Raw genomic sequence first — 17,327 nt, 5'->3', positions numbered from 1 at the left:
ATTCTGCATTATCACTGAAATCTACTTTGTCTAAACAATTATGGAAAAACAAGGGTATGAATGAGAAAGAAAGACATGTTTGGCAAAGAAGTGGTGGTGGAAACTGCCTCAAGTATCAGCTGACTGACGGCAACCCCGTACAGTTTTCAAGGCAAGAGACAAACAGAGGTGCTCTGCCACTGCCTGCAACTGCAAGGCAACCCTGGACTTCCTCGGTGGTCTCCCAATCCAGTACTAACCAGGGCTGATGACTCAGCTTAGCTTTTGAGATCTGACGAGATCACACTAGCCTAAGTTAGTAGGCAAAGAGTTACATGGGAACAAATGATAATGGGAAAATTAAGATATGATTTAGCCTGTCGTTTTGAGCTACCATTTCCCTTTTATAACCAACAGTTGCCCTGTTGGTCCTCAAGAGGATCACACTTATTTGGACTTTTTACCAGTTAGATCAAAACAATATGAAAGCAGTAAGTTTCCCCAAGCCAAGTATTATTTACTATTAAAAAGCAACACATTTGATAACAATACAGTAATTATTCCTCTATACACAGTTATCAAAAATGGGCACTAGCCAAGGAACTGCATTTTAAAAATATCTTATTTTAAAATATCAGCAGTTGTTGATAGTTGGTTCACAAGCAAAAAAACATACTGTGTTCCATTGTATAAAGCACAGAGCCTGTTTAAGGCATCAGCGAGAGTGCTGGATTTGACTATGTAGGAACCTAGGTCAAAACCCTAAACCAAACCATGAAGCTCACTGAGATGCAAGAAGAATACTAAATGAATGGAGAATTGGCTGTTTAATTTACCAGGTGAAACCCCGGTGCGCTGGAAGATTGCCTTGGCCAGAGCCCACCTCCGCAGGAAAAGTAGTGAAGAGGAAGCATGGTAGTACCTAGCTTCACCCAACCAGTCTGGTGCCTGCAGCAGATGAGGAGGGGCATGGGCATGGCAATTCCCAGTTGTGCCCAGTGCTGGCTTGGCCATGGTACAAATGGGGAGAAGCATGCCAGTATGCTTCTCCTTGCTGGCTGCAACATGCCCCGGGATGGCACGGGGTGAAGATGGTCATTGCCATACTCTTCACTGCCACACTGGACACGGACTAACACAGGATGAAGCCAGGTGCTGATTTGCCCGTGCCCAGAGTGAAACCAGGCACTTCTGCTTCTCCTTGCCAGTCAAACCAAACGATGCCCAAGCTGTCAGTGGGCGAAGCTGGGTGCCACCACGCCTGTGCTCTTCCTACACTGCACGCGGGCTGGCAGTGCAAAGCTGGGCATCACCGTGTCTGTGCTACTCCTCGACTGCACTGCACCCAGGAAGCCAGGGGCACGAACTCCTCGCTAGCTGTACCCGGGCTACGCGCGACCCAAGCCCTGTGCTGCTGTGCCCGTGCCCCACCGCCCCGTTAAAATAAAGGGCTAACAACTCAGTCCCCTCCCACCCACAACCCTATGTCTGGACCTGTGGAAAGAGAGACCCTTTGCACGGTTCTCCCGAGTGTCCCGGTTTGGGCAGTTAATAGCGGAGCAAGCTTTGGGCATCGTCCCAATCGACTGTCGAGCCCTATTTTGCCTCAGGCGTCGTCATCCCAGCGGCACCAGTCGAGCAGTCTGAACTCCTCCCGGTCCACCCTCTTCCCGGAAACCAGCCTGTGTGCGGATTGGCCCTTACGGAGACCCGTTGCAGGCCGCGCAGAGTGTTGGGAGAAAGAAAATATGGCGGCCGGGCCCAGCAAGACCGAGATCCAAACGCTGTTTAAGCGGCTACGGGCTGTGCCGGCTAATAAGGTACTGTGATGTGCTGTAATTGGGAGGACTTTTCGATTGGTCGGGCACGTTGGGGGACTGTCGTTTGCCGGCCACAGCTTTCCCCCTCCCCGACAGTGGGGTCGAGTCATTAACAATAAAGGGGCCGCGCCGGTTTTCTGGGGCTGAAACCCGGGGGATGCGGTAAGTGTGCTTTCGGTGATTTGCCGACAAGAACGGCCCCAAATTGAATCCTTTGCTTCGCCTGTTGGAGGATCCGGTTCAGAGTGGCTGACTCTAGTCGGGGTAGATAGTGCAGAGCTGAGTGGACCAACGGTCTAGCGGGGCATATCGCAATTCCATATGGCTGGTTCGTTCTGTTCTCTCCTTCCCCTTCCCCGCGCTCCCCTCTTCCCAGTCACCGCCCGGGGCTTTACATTTGTCGTCTTCCTAGCCTCTTTTCTGTTTCTTATAGTCCTGTTTTGACTGTGGTGCAAAGAATCCGAGCTGGGCCAGCGTCACTTATGGTGTTTTTCTCTGTATTGACTGCTCTGGAGTCCATCGGTCACTGGGTGTGCACCTCAGCTTCATCCGGTGAGTGCGAGTTAACGAGATTGGGGATGTGATCAGGTACCATGTTTCATCTCGTAGATCTGATACATAATGTCTAATTGTATTAGGTTTGGTTGCTTCCCCCTGCCCTTGAAGCTCTTTGTAGGTGTCAAAGGTGTTTGATCAGTTAATCTTTGAGGAAATAGCCTGAGAGCAGCCTAATTTATCTCTCTTCCCAACCCAGGCCCAGAAATATTTTTGGGGGTGGGGGTGGAAATGAGTACAGTGGTGGTGAATACATCCTTATTTATTTACTTCATTATATATTTATACTTTATAATTTATTTGCCAATTTTCTACTTGAGACTTGTGGATTACATGGCATAAAACAATGTAATCAAATAGCATGAGAGAGCTAATAAGGAGATCTCCCACAATTACAAGTGATCACCAGACTGGAAGGATCACTTCCCCTGGAGAAAATGGCTACTTCAGAGGACAGACTCTATGGTATTATACCTGTTTAATGTCCCTTCTCCACCTCCCTCAGGCTCCATCCCCCAAATATTCAGGAATTTCCCCACATGGAGTTGGCAACCTTAGCAGGCTCGTGCACACATTTTTCCTTTGCAGCTACAACCTGCCTGGCAAGAAGGGGAAGGGTGGCTTTCCCCCCCACACACACACACACAAATGGGAAGGGAAGCTGGGGAGGCTCCCCTCTACAGATCCAGAGAGTGATTCCCACTGAGTGCAGTTAAAAGAGAAGGCAAAAATTGTTGCCAGCACCAATTCATTATCACCATTTTACAATGATTTTAAAATACTGTGATGCCCCAATCCACTGTGGGCTTGTGGTGCAGAGCTTGACACACACACACACACTCCGTGTTTTCAAGGGCCAAAACAGCTGTGTGGGCAACTGCACACACTGTCAGATGGTCAAGAGTCCACTTGTGAAAGGCAGAATACAGAGTCTGCCACCCATCCCGTCTGATCCCAACCACCTTTGAACACTCTCTACCTGGGCTAAAATAGAGTTACTACTTAAAAAAAAGCTACCTTATGTGCTACTGATGTTCTACTTATGTGCAGCTGATCAGGGGAATCCATGACTGGCATAAGCTAGCAAGCTAAGGTGTCGTGCGCTGCTTATTTGGGGGGACTGCTTTCACTTTAAAATTATACTCTGTGTTTATAAACTGGGTAGTTTCTGCTGCCACCAGGAACTTTAAGAAATTCCAAATCTTCTCTCTGTTTCTGCTGCTGGTAATGTGTCCCAGGGTCTGGGCTTTCAAAGGTCTATGTGGCCATGAGGAAGGATTGAACTGAATTCTGGGTTAAATTTAAACAAAATATGATTTATTGATTAAGGAACAAAAAATAAGTTGCTAGTCAACTGTAACTGTTTTGGGGGAAAGGAACTGATAAATAAACTGGCAAGGTATCACATACAGTCTTTGTTTTGACAATAAGATCCCACTCTGACAGGAGTCTCTCTTTCACTTAGGTAGCCACACTGGCTATGCTTTTTGTATTATTGACTCTCTTTCATAACTTTAGAGTCTCACAGACCCTTCTCATAGCTCCTTCACATTTAAACTCTTAAAGCCGTATATACTGAACTCTGAATGCTTTAAGTTTCCACACAGACTCTTGTCAGCTCACTCACTGACTGACTCATTCTAAATCTGACCTCTCCATAACTCAGATTCCCTCAAACTGACTTCAAGACACACACAGAGTCACTCCAAACAACTCCTTCAACACTCTCTGTCCTCCACCAATCACAACACACTTGTCTCTCTCAATCACTGTACTCTACCACCACTCTACTAACACTGCACTCCAAACAAACATTTAAAGACACACACACACTAAAACAAGGAATCATTACATAAGGTGCAAAAAGAATTGTGTCAAATGCTTTAGAGCACAGCAGGAGCATCTATTTTGTACAGGAAGCAAAGGGAAAGCCAAGGAGGGAATGAGAATCTCTCCCTCATTGACAAAACCTGGGAGGGAGGGAGGCAGGAAGGAGATACTCTCATTGGCAGAAGACTTGTGACAGATTTCACACCAACCCCTAGTGCTAATTGGAGGGGCACAACAAATGATGGGGACCCACCCCTTTGTGCATCACTGTGGCTACAGGCCTGTCCTAACCCCTTTTCTTTTGTCAGTCTGAAGCAGTGTTCCCACTAAGCTGTGCATGTGAGTGGCCACTCATTAACACAGGAAGCCCCGCTCAGCAGCAGTCTGGATCTGCACAGGGTCTTACACTGCCCATTGCTCTTTTTAAGATTTCAGCAGTTATAGTCTGCTTAGTATGTGAAGTGCTCTGCTCAGTAGGGAAAAAAAGAGGGAACACTGGAGTACCATATTTGAAGCAGGGTACTGAGAGAGGATTCATGGCTAGAATGGTGGGGAGGAACCTTCTCCTTCTGTGGTGTTTTGTGAGAGCCAATGTGATGTACTGGCTAGAGTTAGATTTGAGCCAGTAGCACCTTAGAGACCAACGAGAGCTTCATTCTATAAGCTTTTGGAGAGTCGAAGTTTCCTCTGTTAGACATGAGTAGAAATTGAGATCTTTGAATTCTTCTGTGAATGCTTGGTTGATTCAGGTGGGAAGCTGTGTTGGTCTGAAGCAGCAGGATAAAGTTGGAGTCCAGTGGTACCTTTAAGACCAACAGTTTTATTCTGGGTATAAGCTTTTGTGTGCATGCACACTTCAGATAAATTCTTGTAAAGCAATAAAGAATGCTTGCAAAGGATGCAAAGGTACCATGCATATTAGAGCAGAGGGAAAATGCATGAGGACAGAAAATTAACATCGTAGTGAGATAAGAATCCTATGTCCTTGTTGAGCCCTGGGGGGTCCATTGTTCTGAACCTGTGAATGAACTGAAGTTCAGCAATTTCAGTAATTTTCCCTTGAAATTTCTTTGTGTGAGGACTGCCACTTTTAGGTCAGCACTGGAACAACCTGGAAGATTAAAATGGGCCCCCACTGTTTTTTGAGTGTTGTGTTTTTTTATGTTAATGTTTTTATGTCCATTCTCCAGGTGAGGGCTACAGATTACTCACAATTACAACTGCTCTTCAGGTAGCAGAGATCAGTTCCTCTGGAGAAAACAGTGGACTCTGTCATTATACCCTGCTGAGGTCACCACAGCAAATTGACACTGTTTGTCCAAAGCCAGAGCACTGCCCCAGAGCCTCTTTCTAGATCCCGTTGTATTGCTTTCACAACGGGCTTTACTGCTAGTCATTACATAAGGTGCAAAAAGAATTGTGTCAAATGCTTTAGAGCACAGCAGGAGCATCTATTTTGTACAGGAAGCAAAGGGAAAGCCAAGGAGGGAATGAGAATCTCTCCCTCATTGACAAAACCTGGGAGGGAGGGAGGCAGGAAGGAGATACTCTCATTGGCAGAAGACTTGTGACAGATTTCACACCAACCCCTAGTGCTAATTGGAGGGGCACAACAAATGATGGGGCCCCACCCCTTTGTGCATCACTGTGGCTACAGGCCTGTCCTAACCCCTTTTCTTTTGTCAGTCTGAAGCAGTGTTCCCACTAAGCTGTGCATGTGAGTGGCCACTCATTAACACAGGAAGCCCCGCTCAGTAGCAGTCTGGATCTGCACAGGGTCTTACACTGCCCATTGCTCTTTTTAAGATTTCAGCAGTTATAGTCTGCTTAGGATGTGAAGTGCTCTGCTCAGTAGGGAAAAAAAGAGGGAACACTGGAGTACCATATTTGAAGCAGGGTACTGAGAGAGGATTCATGGCTAGAATGGTGGGGAGGAACCTTCTCCTTCTGTGGTGTTTTGTGAGAGCCAATGTGATGTACTGGCTAGAGTTAGATTTGAGCCAGTAGCACCTTAGAGACCAACGAGAGCTTCATTCTATAAGCTTTTGGAGAGTCGAAGTTTCCTCTGTTAGACATGAGTAGAAATTGAGATCTTTGTATTCTTCTGTGAATGCTTGGTTGATTCAGGTGGGAAGCTGTGTTGGTCTGAAGCAGCAGGATAAAGTTGGAGTCCAGTGGTACCTTTAAGACCAACAGTTTTATTCTGGGTATAAGCTTTTGTGTGCATGCACACTTCAGATAAATTCTTGTAAAGCAATAAAGAATGCTTGCAAAGGATGCAAAGGTACCATGCATATTAGAGCAGAGGGAAAATGCATGAGGACAGAAAATTAACATCGTAGTGAGATAAGAATCCTATGTCCTTGTTGAGCCCTGGGGGGTCCATTGTTCTGAACCTGTGAATGAACTGAAGTTCAGCAATTTCAGTAATTTTCCCTTGAAATTTCTTTGTGTGAGGACTGCCACTTTTAGGTCAGCACTGGAACAACCTGGAAGATTAAAATGGGCCCCCACTGTTTTTTGAGTGTTGTGTTTTTTTATGTTAATGTTTTTATGTCCATTTATTCTTTTGTGTAGGGACTGACCTGTTTGTCCAATATAGAGAGTGGAAAGGCATTGCTGATGTTGGATGGCTTATATAATGTTGGAAGATGAGCATATGAGTGAACCTGAGATGATATGGCACGTGTTGCTAGGTTGTGTTGTCAGAGTGGATATGTGGACGGAGTTGGGATCTTGGTTTGTTGCAGGCCCTGGTCCTAGAGTCCGTATCCACTTTTAGAAGGGTATTGCTATAGGTGAGAAGTTGTTTAAGGTTAGGAGGCTATCGGCAAGAAAAGGTTTGCTTCCCAATGGGTGTGATAGAGGAGTATCATTGTCCAGCATAGGTTGTAGGTTGTTAAAGATACATTGAACTGGTTTGAGCTGAGAGCTGTATGTGACCAGCAGTGGTGTTCTTTTGTTGTTTTGTTTGGACCTGTCTTGTAGCAGGTTATCCCTTGGTATCATTCTGGCTTTGTCGGGGTTTTCCCTTGCTACATCAGGTGGGTATTGTAATTCCAAGAATGTCTGTTGTAAATCTTACAGCTGAAGTCTCTGTCTGAGGGGCCAGAACAGATGTGGCTGTAGCATAGAGTTTGGCTGTAGACAATGGATTGTTTGGTGTGTTTAGGATGGTGACTGGAGGCATGTAGATATGTTTGGCTATCAGTAGATTTCCAGTATAAGGTGGTTTTTATGCTTCTATTATGTATTTGTGCCATGATATCAAGAAAGTGTATTTCTTGCATGGATTGGTTCGTGGTCAGGTTGATGTTGTTGGTTCATGGTCAAGTCGTTGAAGTCCTGGTGAAATCCATTCAGTGCTTCTTTCCCATGCATCCAAATAATGAATAGTTTATCAATAAATGTCAAGTAAAAGAGGATGGGAGCTGAGGAAGCACTGCTCCAGGTTAGCCGTGAAAATGTTGGCATATTGGGGTGCCAACTGGGTGCCCATGGCTGTGCCATTGATCTGAGGAAATACATCTTCACCAAATCTGAAGTGGTTGCGTGTGTGGACAAACTGGTAGAGCTTGGTAGTGAGGTGTTCTAATAGCTGGTAGTCTGTCTTTGGGAGGGATGTTGGTGTATAGAGTCTCAGCATCCATGATGGCCAAAATAATGTTTCCTGGAAGATTGTTAAGTGACTGTATTTTTCTCAGGAAGTCTGTGGTGACTTGCATGTAACTGGGGGCTTTGATGGCATAGGGTCTGAGAGTAGCATTCATGTATCCAACACCCCTGTAGCGATGATGCCTATGCCTGAGACAGTAGGATGTCCTGCGTTGCTGGGCTTGTGTATCTTGGGGAGAAGATAAAAAATGCCTGGCCGTGGTTCCTGTGGTATGTCCATATGGATCTGTCCCAGTATGTGTGTGCATAATTCCTTCAAAATCCTGTTTAATTATTTTTGGTATTCCTGAGCGAGGTCTCAGGACAGTCATTTGTAGAAAGTGGTATTGGAGAGTTTCAGCTTTCTGAATGTAGTCTGATTTGTCCCTGATGCCAACTGTTCCTCCTTTGTCAGCTTCTTTACTAATGATGTCTGGATTGTTTCTGGGGCTGTTTATTGCATTTCTTTCGGCGTGGGTGAGGTTGTGTTGTGAGAGATGATGTTTCTTGATCATGTCAGTTTGGGCTCAACTACGAAAACATTCTACATAGAGATCTAGTGTGTCGTTGTGGCCCTCGCGGGGTCTATATAGAGTCCTTTTTCTTGCAGTGTTGGATGAGTGGTGATTGGTGGTTAATGTGTTGTCTGATGGTAGAGTGTTAGAGTGTTAGACTAGGATTTGTACCCCCATGCTGCTATAGAAGCTTGCTACAGGACCTAAGGCTAGTTGTATCACTCTTAGCTTAACCTTGTTGTGAGAGTAAAACTTAGAAAAGGGATAATGTCGTAAGCCACTTTTGGTCCCAATTGGGGGGGAAAGTGGGGTATAAATAACATACCTAAATATTTTGCTTGTGAGCATTCTGTGACTGGAATGACTTCTGTTCTGATTGTCTTGCATGTGTCTAAATGTATGTGTGTTTAGTGTTGTCAAGTTGCTTCTGACTTTTGGCTACCCTATGAATTAATGATTTCTAAAACATCACAGCCTTGCTCAGGTCTTGGAAACTGAGGGCCGTGGCTTTCTTGATTGAGTCAATTCATCTCATGTTGGGTCGTCTTTTCCTGGTATTATTGCCCTTATAATGTGACCAAACTATGATAACCTCAACTGAGTTGTTTTAGCTTCTAGGGAGAGTTCAGCCTTGATTTGATCTAGAACCCACTTATTTGTCTTTTTGGCAATCCATGGTATCCATAAAACTCTCCTCCAACACCACATTTCAAATGAATCAACTTTCTTCCTGTCAGCTTCTTCATTATCCAGCTTTTACACCCATAATTGTAATGGGGAATACCATGACACAAATTAATTTGATCTTGGGTCACAAGTGACACGTCCTTATTCTTAAGAATATCTTTTAGCTCCTTCATGGCAGCTCTTTAGTCTCAATCTCCTTCTGATACCTTGGTTGCAGTCTCCCTTTTGGTTGATGATGGAGCCAAGAAGGAGAAAATCTTGTACAATTTCAGTTTCTTCCTTGTCAACCTTCAAGTTGTATAATTCCCTGGATTACTTTTGATGTTACTCTTGATGTTCAGCTGCAATCCATGATTAGGAGTCTAAACTTTTTACAGTGTTGTTCTCAGCTTTGCTGACACACAAACTCCCTCACCATGTTACTAACCATGTGTGTAAGTACATGTTTGAAACCTTACCGATATAAGACCATTTTAAAGGTTAACTGAATGATATAAATCCATGTTTTTTCTTTGTATCATACCTGATTTCTACGGACAGTACTCATTGCTGAGTGTTTGTGTTGTCAGTAGTAAATAAACACATAAATACAGGACTTGGAGAGAAACTATAAAGGGGGGGGAGTGGTTACCGAGGTGGTGGGTGGGGTGAGAAAGTGGCTGCTGTTCTTCCTATGGAATTTTAATGTGTGCCCCATACGCTTTCCCCACCACCTCCCCTCCTCTGCAATATGTAAAATGGATGGTGTTCATTGCAGTGCTTTAGGGCTAGCATATTTGTTACTGTTACCATTTTATCCTACTTTTCATGTAAGATTTCAAAGAGATTTATAATGATAACTAATAATTCTTTAAAAGAAAACATCTTAAAATATTTAATATAACATGAAATTATTATTAAAACCAAAATAGGGGATAGGGTGGTACATCTGCAGTTATAAAAAGGATATATAATCCATGTTGTATATTAAAATTCTAAAGGGTTTTTGAAATGTGTATATGTTCATCTTCTATTGCTTGATGGCTCTAGGAATGTGTGAGCTGCCCCTGTTGTCTTGGGTTTTATTTATTTATTTGATTTATACCTCACCCTCCCCACCGAAGCAGGCTCAGGATGTGTAGGGATATCAAAACTTTCCATCTCTCTCTTAAAAAAAAAAGAATAATAAATTGTATTAATGAATTAACCAGAACATAAAGCTTTCCATTTCTAATATTTGATCTCTGACTATTTTAGGTATGAAGGTCACCACTTTATATCATAATAATGAAGCGATGAGCATGTATATACAAACTCTCCCTTAGAAGTGTATTTTATTCCTTTTTAGTACTGCTGTTTAATTGTTACATTTCAATATGTTAGTGACGTTTGAAAGCTTTTGCTTGCTCTCTTATAAGCAGGTCATATGAAAGGTATTAGATTTTTTATGGTGTTCTGTCTACCAAGACTCTAGACGTGTTCTTATAGCACAAATTCTTCAGCCCATAGATTATTTACTCTTTATTAGAACAAATTTATAAGTTCTCCCAGTTTATTTTCTGAATGGGTAGATATACTGAAGAAAGGTAGATGTCTGTGTTTCAGTAGAACCATATAAAACCATATAAAAGTCTTTATTCTCCTGTGAATTAAGTCAAGGCAGAAGTCAAGCCAGCATTATAAACCGGCTCCTGGGTCAGGAGACAGAAATCTGAGATGTTTTATACATGCTAATTGCCAGGTATCTCATGTCCTGCGGTACTACCTTGGGAGAGATGAAATGGATACATCTGGCAGCAAATTTCAGGATGGTGAAGGGCTATTCAGTATCATGTATGCTTCTGAATACCTACTTTAAATAAAAAGCATGGGCACAGTCATTCTTTCCTAACTGTGCCCTGTATTTTAAGATGACTTGTGGAGTCCATGGAGCTGTATCTCTGGTGAGATCCATGGATTCCCCCCCCCCCCCGTGTGTCATTATAAACCATTATAAACCTTTTACAGTTCCACAGGGCCTGCAAAACAGAGCTCTTCCACCCAGCCTTTGGAGCCGCCACCACCATCACTACCACTACAACTATAACCATCGGTAGCGGTACTAGTGACAACTGATAGCCTGAGCCACAGGTCCTTGTGACTGTTGCCTGGCCTAGCCCCCCCCCCCCAACTGAAGCTGACCAATAGTATTAATGTAAACACTGGAACTGCTAGCACTTTATTATTATTGTTGTTTTTAATATTGTTCTGTGTTACTGTATTTATCAAAATGGTATTAACGTGAGCAATATGTTTTATGTATTATAAGTTATCTTGCTGTGAGCCGCTCTGAGCCAGCCTAGGCTGGAATGAGCGGGATAAAAATAAATAAATAAATAATAATAAAATCTTAGTCCACATGGTACGATGGTTTTTTTGTAGATTCAAATTAAGTAAGACTTCATGAAACATGGCCATTGCCATAGAGCAGTTGTTTAGTGGTCCTAAAGCTAACAGCCCCTTTTGGGAAGGAGTATGTAGCTCTAGTATAAGTTCTGCTGTAGCCTTTCTTATCGGTCAACATGTCCTGAGAAAAATCACATGTTTTAAACATATGTTTAAAAAGTATCTTTCTGTGCTGTGTGTGTTTCCTCTGTGTTGCCTTTTATGAGCCCATTATGGTCATTTGGAGCAGCTCCATGCACAGCAAGTCTCTTCGCATAGCATTTCACTTCTGAATCTCAAAACGTATTCCCAGTATTTTGGTGCCTGGATCAAAAGGTGACCACTGCTTTGTGTTCAGGTTGAAATGGAATGTGTTCCAGTTAGAACATTTACTTCCTCCATGTGGTGAAGGTGCTGGAAATAGCTCACATGTTCCTCCAGCTCTGTCTACATTACCTTTGTCTGTTTTGAATTCTGAATTTGACCTGGTGAACTAGTTTGCTTTAGACAATGACTTCACTTTTTGTTCTGTTGCCAGGTCTACAGAGCTTGACTCCAATTGGACCTGGTTTCAGCTGAGATGTGTGCAAGTGGGTAGCAATGCCAATGCGGTAAGGATCCATTTGCAGTTTGGTCTTTGGTTTCATGCTGGATGGTTTTATATTCTTCTCATGAAGCTGTGAGGAGAGATGGTACTTGTATTCAGGAAAACACAGTGAACCTTCCTGGAAACCACAAAACGTGTTTGGAATCAGCAAGAGGTTGCATGAGGGGTTTTTTAATGTGTTTTTTCATTTTCTGGTCTTGGAACTCAACTGTATTTCTTCTTTCCAGACTGCCTTTTTCCGCCAGCATGGTTGCACCACCACAGATGCAAGTGCCAAGTATAATAGCCGTGCAGCCCAGGTGTATCGAGAGAAGATACGGCAGCTGGCAAGTGCTGCCATGGCCAAATATGGGAATGATGTAAGTACCAGTGAGCCTTTGCTTTTTGGGAAGGATGGAGGACCATGATGCTCAGTAGATTATCTTCTCCTGCAGCTCCTGATTGATGGGCTGAGTGGGACGCCCGGCCATTCCCCAGAGAAGAGTGATGCTGACTTCTTCATGGAACATACACAGGTAAGATGAGCTAACGTGGATTGCTATTGTCCCTTTCCACTAGAAGGCTGTATAGACATTATAAGTTACTGTATGGATGCTACCAAAGCATTGTCATAACTCAGAGTCTCATTGAGACTCAAGGTGGATGCTGGCAATTCAACTTTGGACACTATGTATGCCACAAACAGAACTGAATTAATGACTGTCCTCATAGTCTTTAAATTCCCATAGCCTTCCTCAGTGAGAGAAACAGGGTTCTTTTTTTACTGTATAACTTTTAAAATTTGCATTATATTCTGGGATACCATGAGAAACAGGACACAGATGTTGCTTCACACCCTGTTCATCAGCTTCCATTAGGCAGCTGACTGGCCTCTGTTAGAAACCATGTGCTGAACTAGATGGAACCTGAATCTGATCCACTAAAACTAATAAAGTATCTCTGAGTGGTATTTTCCTCTCTGGGTACTCCTCTAGAGGCAAGACTGATGAATGATTGACAGATTTCCACCTAAACTGCAAATCCCATTGATTTCAATAGCACTTATATGTAAATGCATGTTAGGATTATAGTGCTAATTCCAAGGGACTGGGTGCTCTTGTTCAGAGTCAGGAGAGGTGGGTCTGAAGATATTTAGAGGAGTGGTCTGAATCCAAGATGTGTTTGAATCTACTTTTCCTCCAGAGGAGTCCACTTGAAATTAATCTGTGACATTTGAACAGCACTGAGAACACTGGTAGTTCTGACTGACTATTTTAAATTGTTCTTAATTATTAGCACTAAGTGACTGATCATTTAGGTTGTGATCTCATTGTTCTGGATGATTCAACTCATTGAGCCTTCCTGATAACCTAATTTGCTTTCTTTAAGGCTTGTAATACTTGGGATGTGACTGAGACAGGTCAGAGCACAGTGGAATCTTCACTGGCATTGGAGAGAGCTACAAAGCCATCTGAAAACAGTGAGGTTCCATGTGAGTACCTTTATTGAAACTTTTCCCATAGTGAATCTCTCTAGGCCTAGTTGGGGAAGAATCATGCTGTTCCTAGGCTGGATGATGGACCATAGGAGCAGAGTGGTATAACTTCACTGATGTGTGGTCATAGGAGATGTGTGTGGATCATCCCCCCACAGTCTCTTGTCTTGGGTGCTAGACCTCTCCCTCCCTCTTTCTCGCTACACACACACGTATGTGTATATCTCTCTCTCTGTGTATACACACACACACACACACACACATTACAAAGCAGGCTATAAATATTATCCATAAAACGTATGAGTATTGTTGCCATTCTCATAATGTAGTTTCCCCTTGAGTAAGTGGAAAGAGTAAGAATCTTGCAACACTATAGAAACAGAAAATTATCAGATGTTGGGAAGCAGTTCTGATAGCTGAAGTACTTTTTGCTTTGAGAGATTATCCAGAAGGGGGCTTCTTGCCTGAAGGTTTCTGGATTATGCTACTGCCAGGGCTGAGGAATGGGTTGTACCAAACCACCGTTCCCCTGATGGAAGAGAGGGGAAGGACAATCTTGCCAGATTCTCCTCCTTGCAGCCCTCTGACCCTCATATCTTTTCATGCAAGAGAGTTCCATGACACTACCATCAGTTTTTCAAGGTCTGCAGGGTGCTGCTGAGGTAGGAGAAGGTGGGGACAGATTTCCTTCTGGAATTACAAAGCTGGCAGAATCTAGAATGTCAGAGTTACGTGAAACTAGAAGAAATGGGTATCTCTTTACTTAGTCCAAAAATTAGTGTAAGATGTTAATGGCAGAAGAGGCAGAAATGCTATAGTTGTCTTTGCTATAGTTTATGTCCTCCTTCTGTCCATAGGTCCTGACCAGGGTCCTTCAACTGACTTGCTGAGCACCTCTCCCAAAGGGTCTCTTGGTAAGTGTAAGGTCTTCTAATTTTGCTTTCACATAAGGCCTCTACTACTTATCATCTAATGCTAGTAGGTGGCTTGGATTACCAGTGATTTCTATGACAGCTGTTGGATCAGTTAGTGAAGTCAGCATTTCTGTCCTTCTGGTATTGTAGAAGGGAACTGAATGTCCTTTTAATCCATCCTTAAAAAGTATTCCCTTCATCCTTGTACAGTGTTAAGGGCTGCACACACACACCCCGCTTCTGATCCTGGTATCATCTCCAATCTTGATTTGGACCTTCTGTTGATATCAGGTTTTTTTGGTCTGTGCCATATCCAGATTATATGTAGAGCTCTGGCATTCTGCTCAACTTTTCAGTACCAATATGTGCATGTCTTTTTCTCCCTCAGACGCATCCATGTGTCTGTCTTCACAAGGGGCTACTTCTGCCAGAGGTAACTGGCTACTTGTGGTGCCTCTGCCTTCTCTTTCTGTGGTTCTGCCTTCAGCCTGATGTTAGTCTGAATCATCCAAGTGAGCAGGGAGCTCCTGCAAGATTGGTGCACATTCTAAGTGAGCAGGGAGCTCCTGCAAGATTGGTGAATCATCTCAACTGGAGCCAAGAATAAATCCTGTGCTTTGGCACCTCTGCAGTTAGTCAGCTGAGCACACATTGCTCCAGTTGCAGAAAGACACTTAAGACATGCAGCTGCTTGGGCTTTTTTGGAATTGCTGGGCAACCTCGAAGGTGCACCCTGCAGTGTTGCTGCCTTGGTTGAAGCCAGTGTATCATTCTGTAGGTGCACCCTGCAGTGTTGCTGCCTTGGTGCTGGAGGTCTTCCCACAGGCACAATACTTGTTCGCAGATCACACATTCTGTTTTTGCACTGCAGATGTTACTGTGTGGAATGCTGTTTGTTGGGCAGCTGAATTGTCTTTTCTGACCTGTGTCTTCTGAAGCATCACTTCTTGGTGTGATCTTACACTGCTTTTTTGCACCTGGGTGAGAGGCCCCAAAGCCTGTTGGTCTAAAACTGCATGAGGTGTGGACTATTATATTGGCTTTGGATTTCTGTACATTGCTGCCCAGACTGTTGGTTGTATTAACCATGCACATGGCACATTCAGCTTAGCTGCCCTGTGCTCTGAAGCCTTTAAAGTGCTATTAATTAACAGCAACATACTGCTGTCATCTTTGTTCCTATTCATTCAATCTCCTTTTTTTGTTACAGAAATAAAGCCTTCCCTTATTGGAAAGAAGAAGCCAGGTGCTACCAAGAAAGGGGTATGTTGGCTGAAAAGGACCTGCACGTATGCATTTTTATTCACACACCTCACTCCCACCCACCCTCAGTTTGGTGATGATTGCCTCCTTGGTTCTCTGGCTTTAAAAAAAAATTGATCTGAATGTTAGCCCAGTCAAACAGTTTTCCAAAATTGCTTGGGTTTTATTGAATCTCTAGTGGAGTGGAGTTCTGTACGAGTTGTTCAGTTGTGATGCACCAGGTGGTTTTATTAAGAGGGCCTTTTTTGATCTGTCTGAGAAGCACGTAGGACTCGACTTTGGTTTTAGCTGGGGATGTTTCAACTATTATTGTAAAGGCCCCTTGAATTAAGAGGAAAGGTGGGATATAATATTTTTGTAAATAATAAATACATAAACAAACTGGTGTAGGGCTCACAGATTTTTTAAAACTTGCCCAAAAATGTGGTTGAAAGTACTAGTATACCACATTTCTGGTGACCTTCCTATGTTAGGAAGCACATTATGCATTTTCACAACAGCTGTAACCCTCAAACCATCTTCCGTACCAGTGTAGAACAACTTAAAGTGTAGATGTGTTATAACAGCTAAGTCTTAGTTGAAAAATAAAAACCACAAACCTTACTGGGCAGCATTGGTAAGAAGCCACTGCTGTGACCTAACCTTTCCAGGCTTAGTGAGTTCAGGAGTATTGCCAAGCTCAGAACCTCTGGTGTCAGCCAAGTCCCAGTGATAGTCTCCCCAAGCGCCTCTGCTGTACACTTCCTTGTTCCTGTACTGACCCTGTTTCACTTGGTATTCTCATGGCCAAATACAGAAGGAAGAGATGTAGAATGAGGCTGGAAACCTGTAAGGGTGAGGATAAGGCTGTGTGTCTTCTGTAAATGCATAGCATTTCTGAACATCCGTATCCTTCTCCCAGAACCTTAATACACATGTTCATTAGGTGAATGAACCTTGTATGAGCAGAGCATGCAAAGTGATAACATGCGTGTTTCTCCCTTTACAGGAATTGGCAGCACTTCTCAGATCAGTTCTAAAACAGCAGGATGAATAAAGGCTCAGATTATTTTGTTGATTGTCTTCATGCCCTCTCTTCCTACATAATCTACTGCAGTTAACACCTTAGCAATTATAATTTTCACAGTATGCTGTTATGGTCGTTTTGGTTTTCTGGGAATTCTTACTTGCTGCTTTTTCTTTCAGTTGGGAGCCAAAAAGGGTCTTGGAGCTCAGAAAGTGAGCAGCCAGAGCTTCACAGAAGTTGAACGGCAGGCCCAAGTGGCAGAAAAGCTTAGGGAGCAGCAGGCTGCAGAGTACAGGAAGCAAGCAGAAGAGTCGTTGTAAGTGTGACAGACTTGCAGTATCCATACATAGGGTACAGATCTGTTTACTCACAAAGGCATGGAGACAGTGACTTTCTTTCCACAGCATACAGAAGTAGGATCAAACGGGTGTAGCTCTCCCCAGATCTAGGCTGCAGTGGCCAAGTAAACTGACATTCAAAATTATGAGATACTGGGATGAGCTAATGTATCATGGGGAAGGAGGGGTCTGCTTGGACTCTGCAGTGGGCTGATATTGCTGTTCTCACTCAGGGTGACCTCAATGAGACTGGCCTACCAGGAGCTGCAGATTGATCGGAAG

General features: G+C 43.5%; 1 protein-coding gene across 2 annotated transcripts in view; it reads left to right on the top strand.

Annotated features, from left to right (window-relative positions):
- The first annotated feature begins 1,727 nt into the window (after positions 1-1,727).
- The window catches only part of ARFGAP2 (ADP ribosylation factor GTPase activating protein 2), a 25,730-nt gene continuing 10,130 nt past the window's right edge, over positions 1,728-17,327 (top strand). The window contains exons 1-11 of one of the 2 annotated variants that reach the window (XM_015426399.1): positions 1,728-1,799; positions 2,233-2,351; positions 11,982-12,054; positions 12,278-12,409; positions 12,485-12,565; positions 13,419-13,521; positions 14,382-14,438; positions 14,827-14,871; positions 15,649-15,701; positions 16,887-17,023; positions 17,279-17,327. The exon at positions 17,279-17,327 is cut by the window's right edge and continues 107 nt beyond it. In XM_015426399.1, the coding sequence (XP_015281885.1) occupies positions 1,728-1,799; positions 2,233-2,351; positions 11,982-12,054; positions 12,278-12,409; positions 12,485-12,565; positions 13,419-13,521; positions 14,382-14,438; positions 14,827-14,871; positions 15,649-15,701; positions 16,887-17,023; positions 17,279-17,327 (921 nt within the window). The remainder of the gene's footprint in view (positions 1,800-2,232; positions 2,352-11,981; positions 12,055-12,277; positions 12,410-12,484; positions 12,566-13,418; positions 13,522-14,381; positions 14,439-14,826; positions 14,872-15,648; positions 15,702-16,886; positions 17,024-17,278) is intronic. The other variant, XM_015426400.1, reaches the window with a different exon arrangement.

The sequence above is a fragment of the Gekko japonicus genome, unplaced genomic scaffold, assembly GCF_001447785.1.
Source record: "Gekko japonicus isolate JY-2015 unplaced genomic scaffold, Gekko_japonicus_V1.1 scaffold835, whole genome shotgun sequence".
Lineage (NCBI taxonomy): Eukaryota > Metazoa > Chordata > Lepidosauria > Squamata > Gekkonidae > Gekko > Gekko japonicus.
The sequence above is the reverse complement of the archived record's forward strand: the minus strand, read 5'-3'. Positions and strand labels throughout refer to the sequence as shown.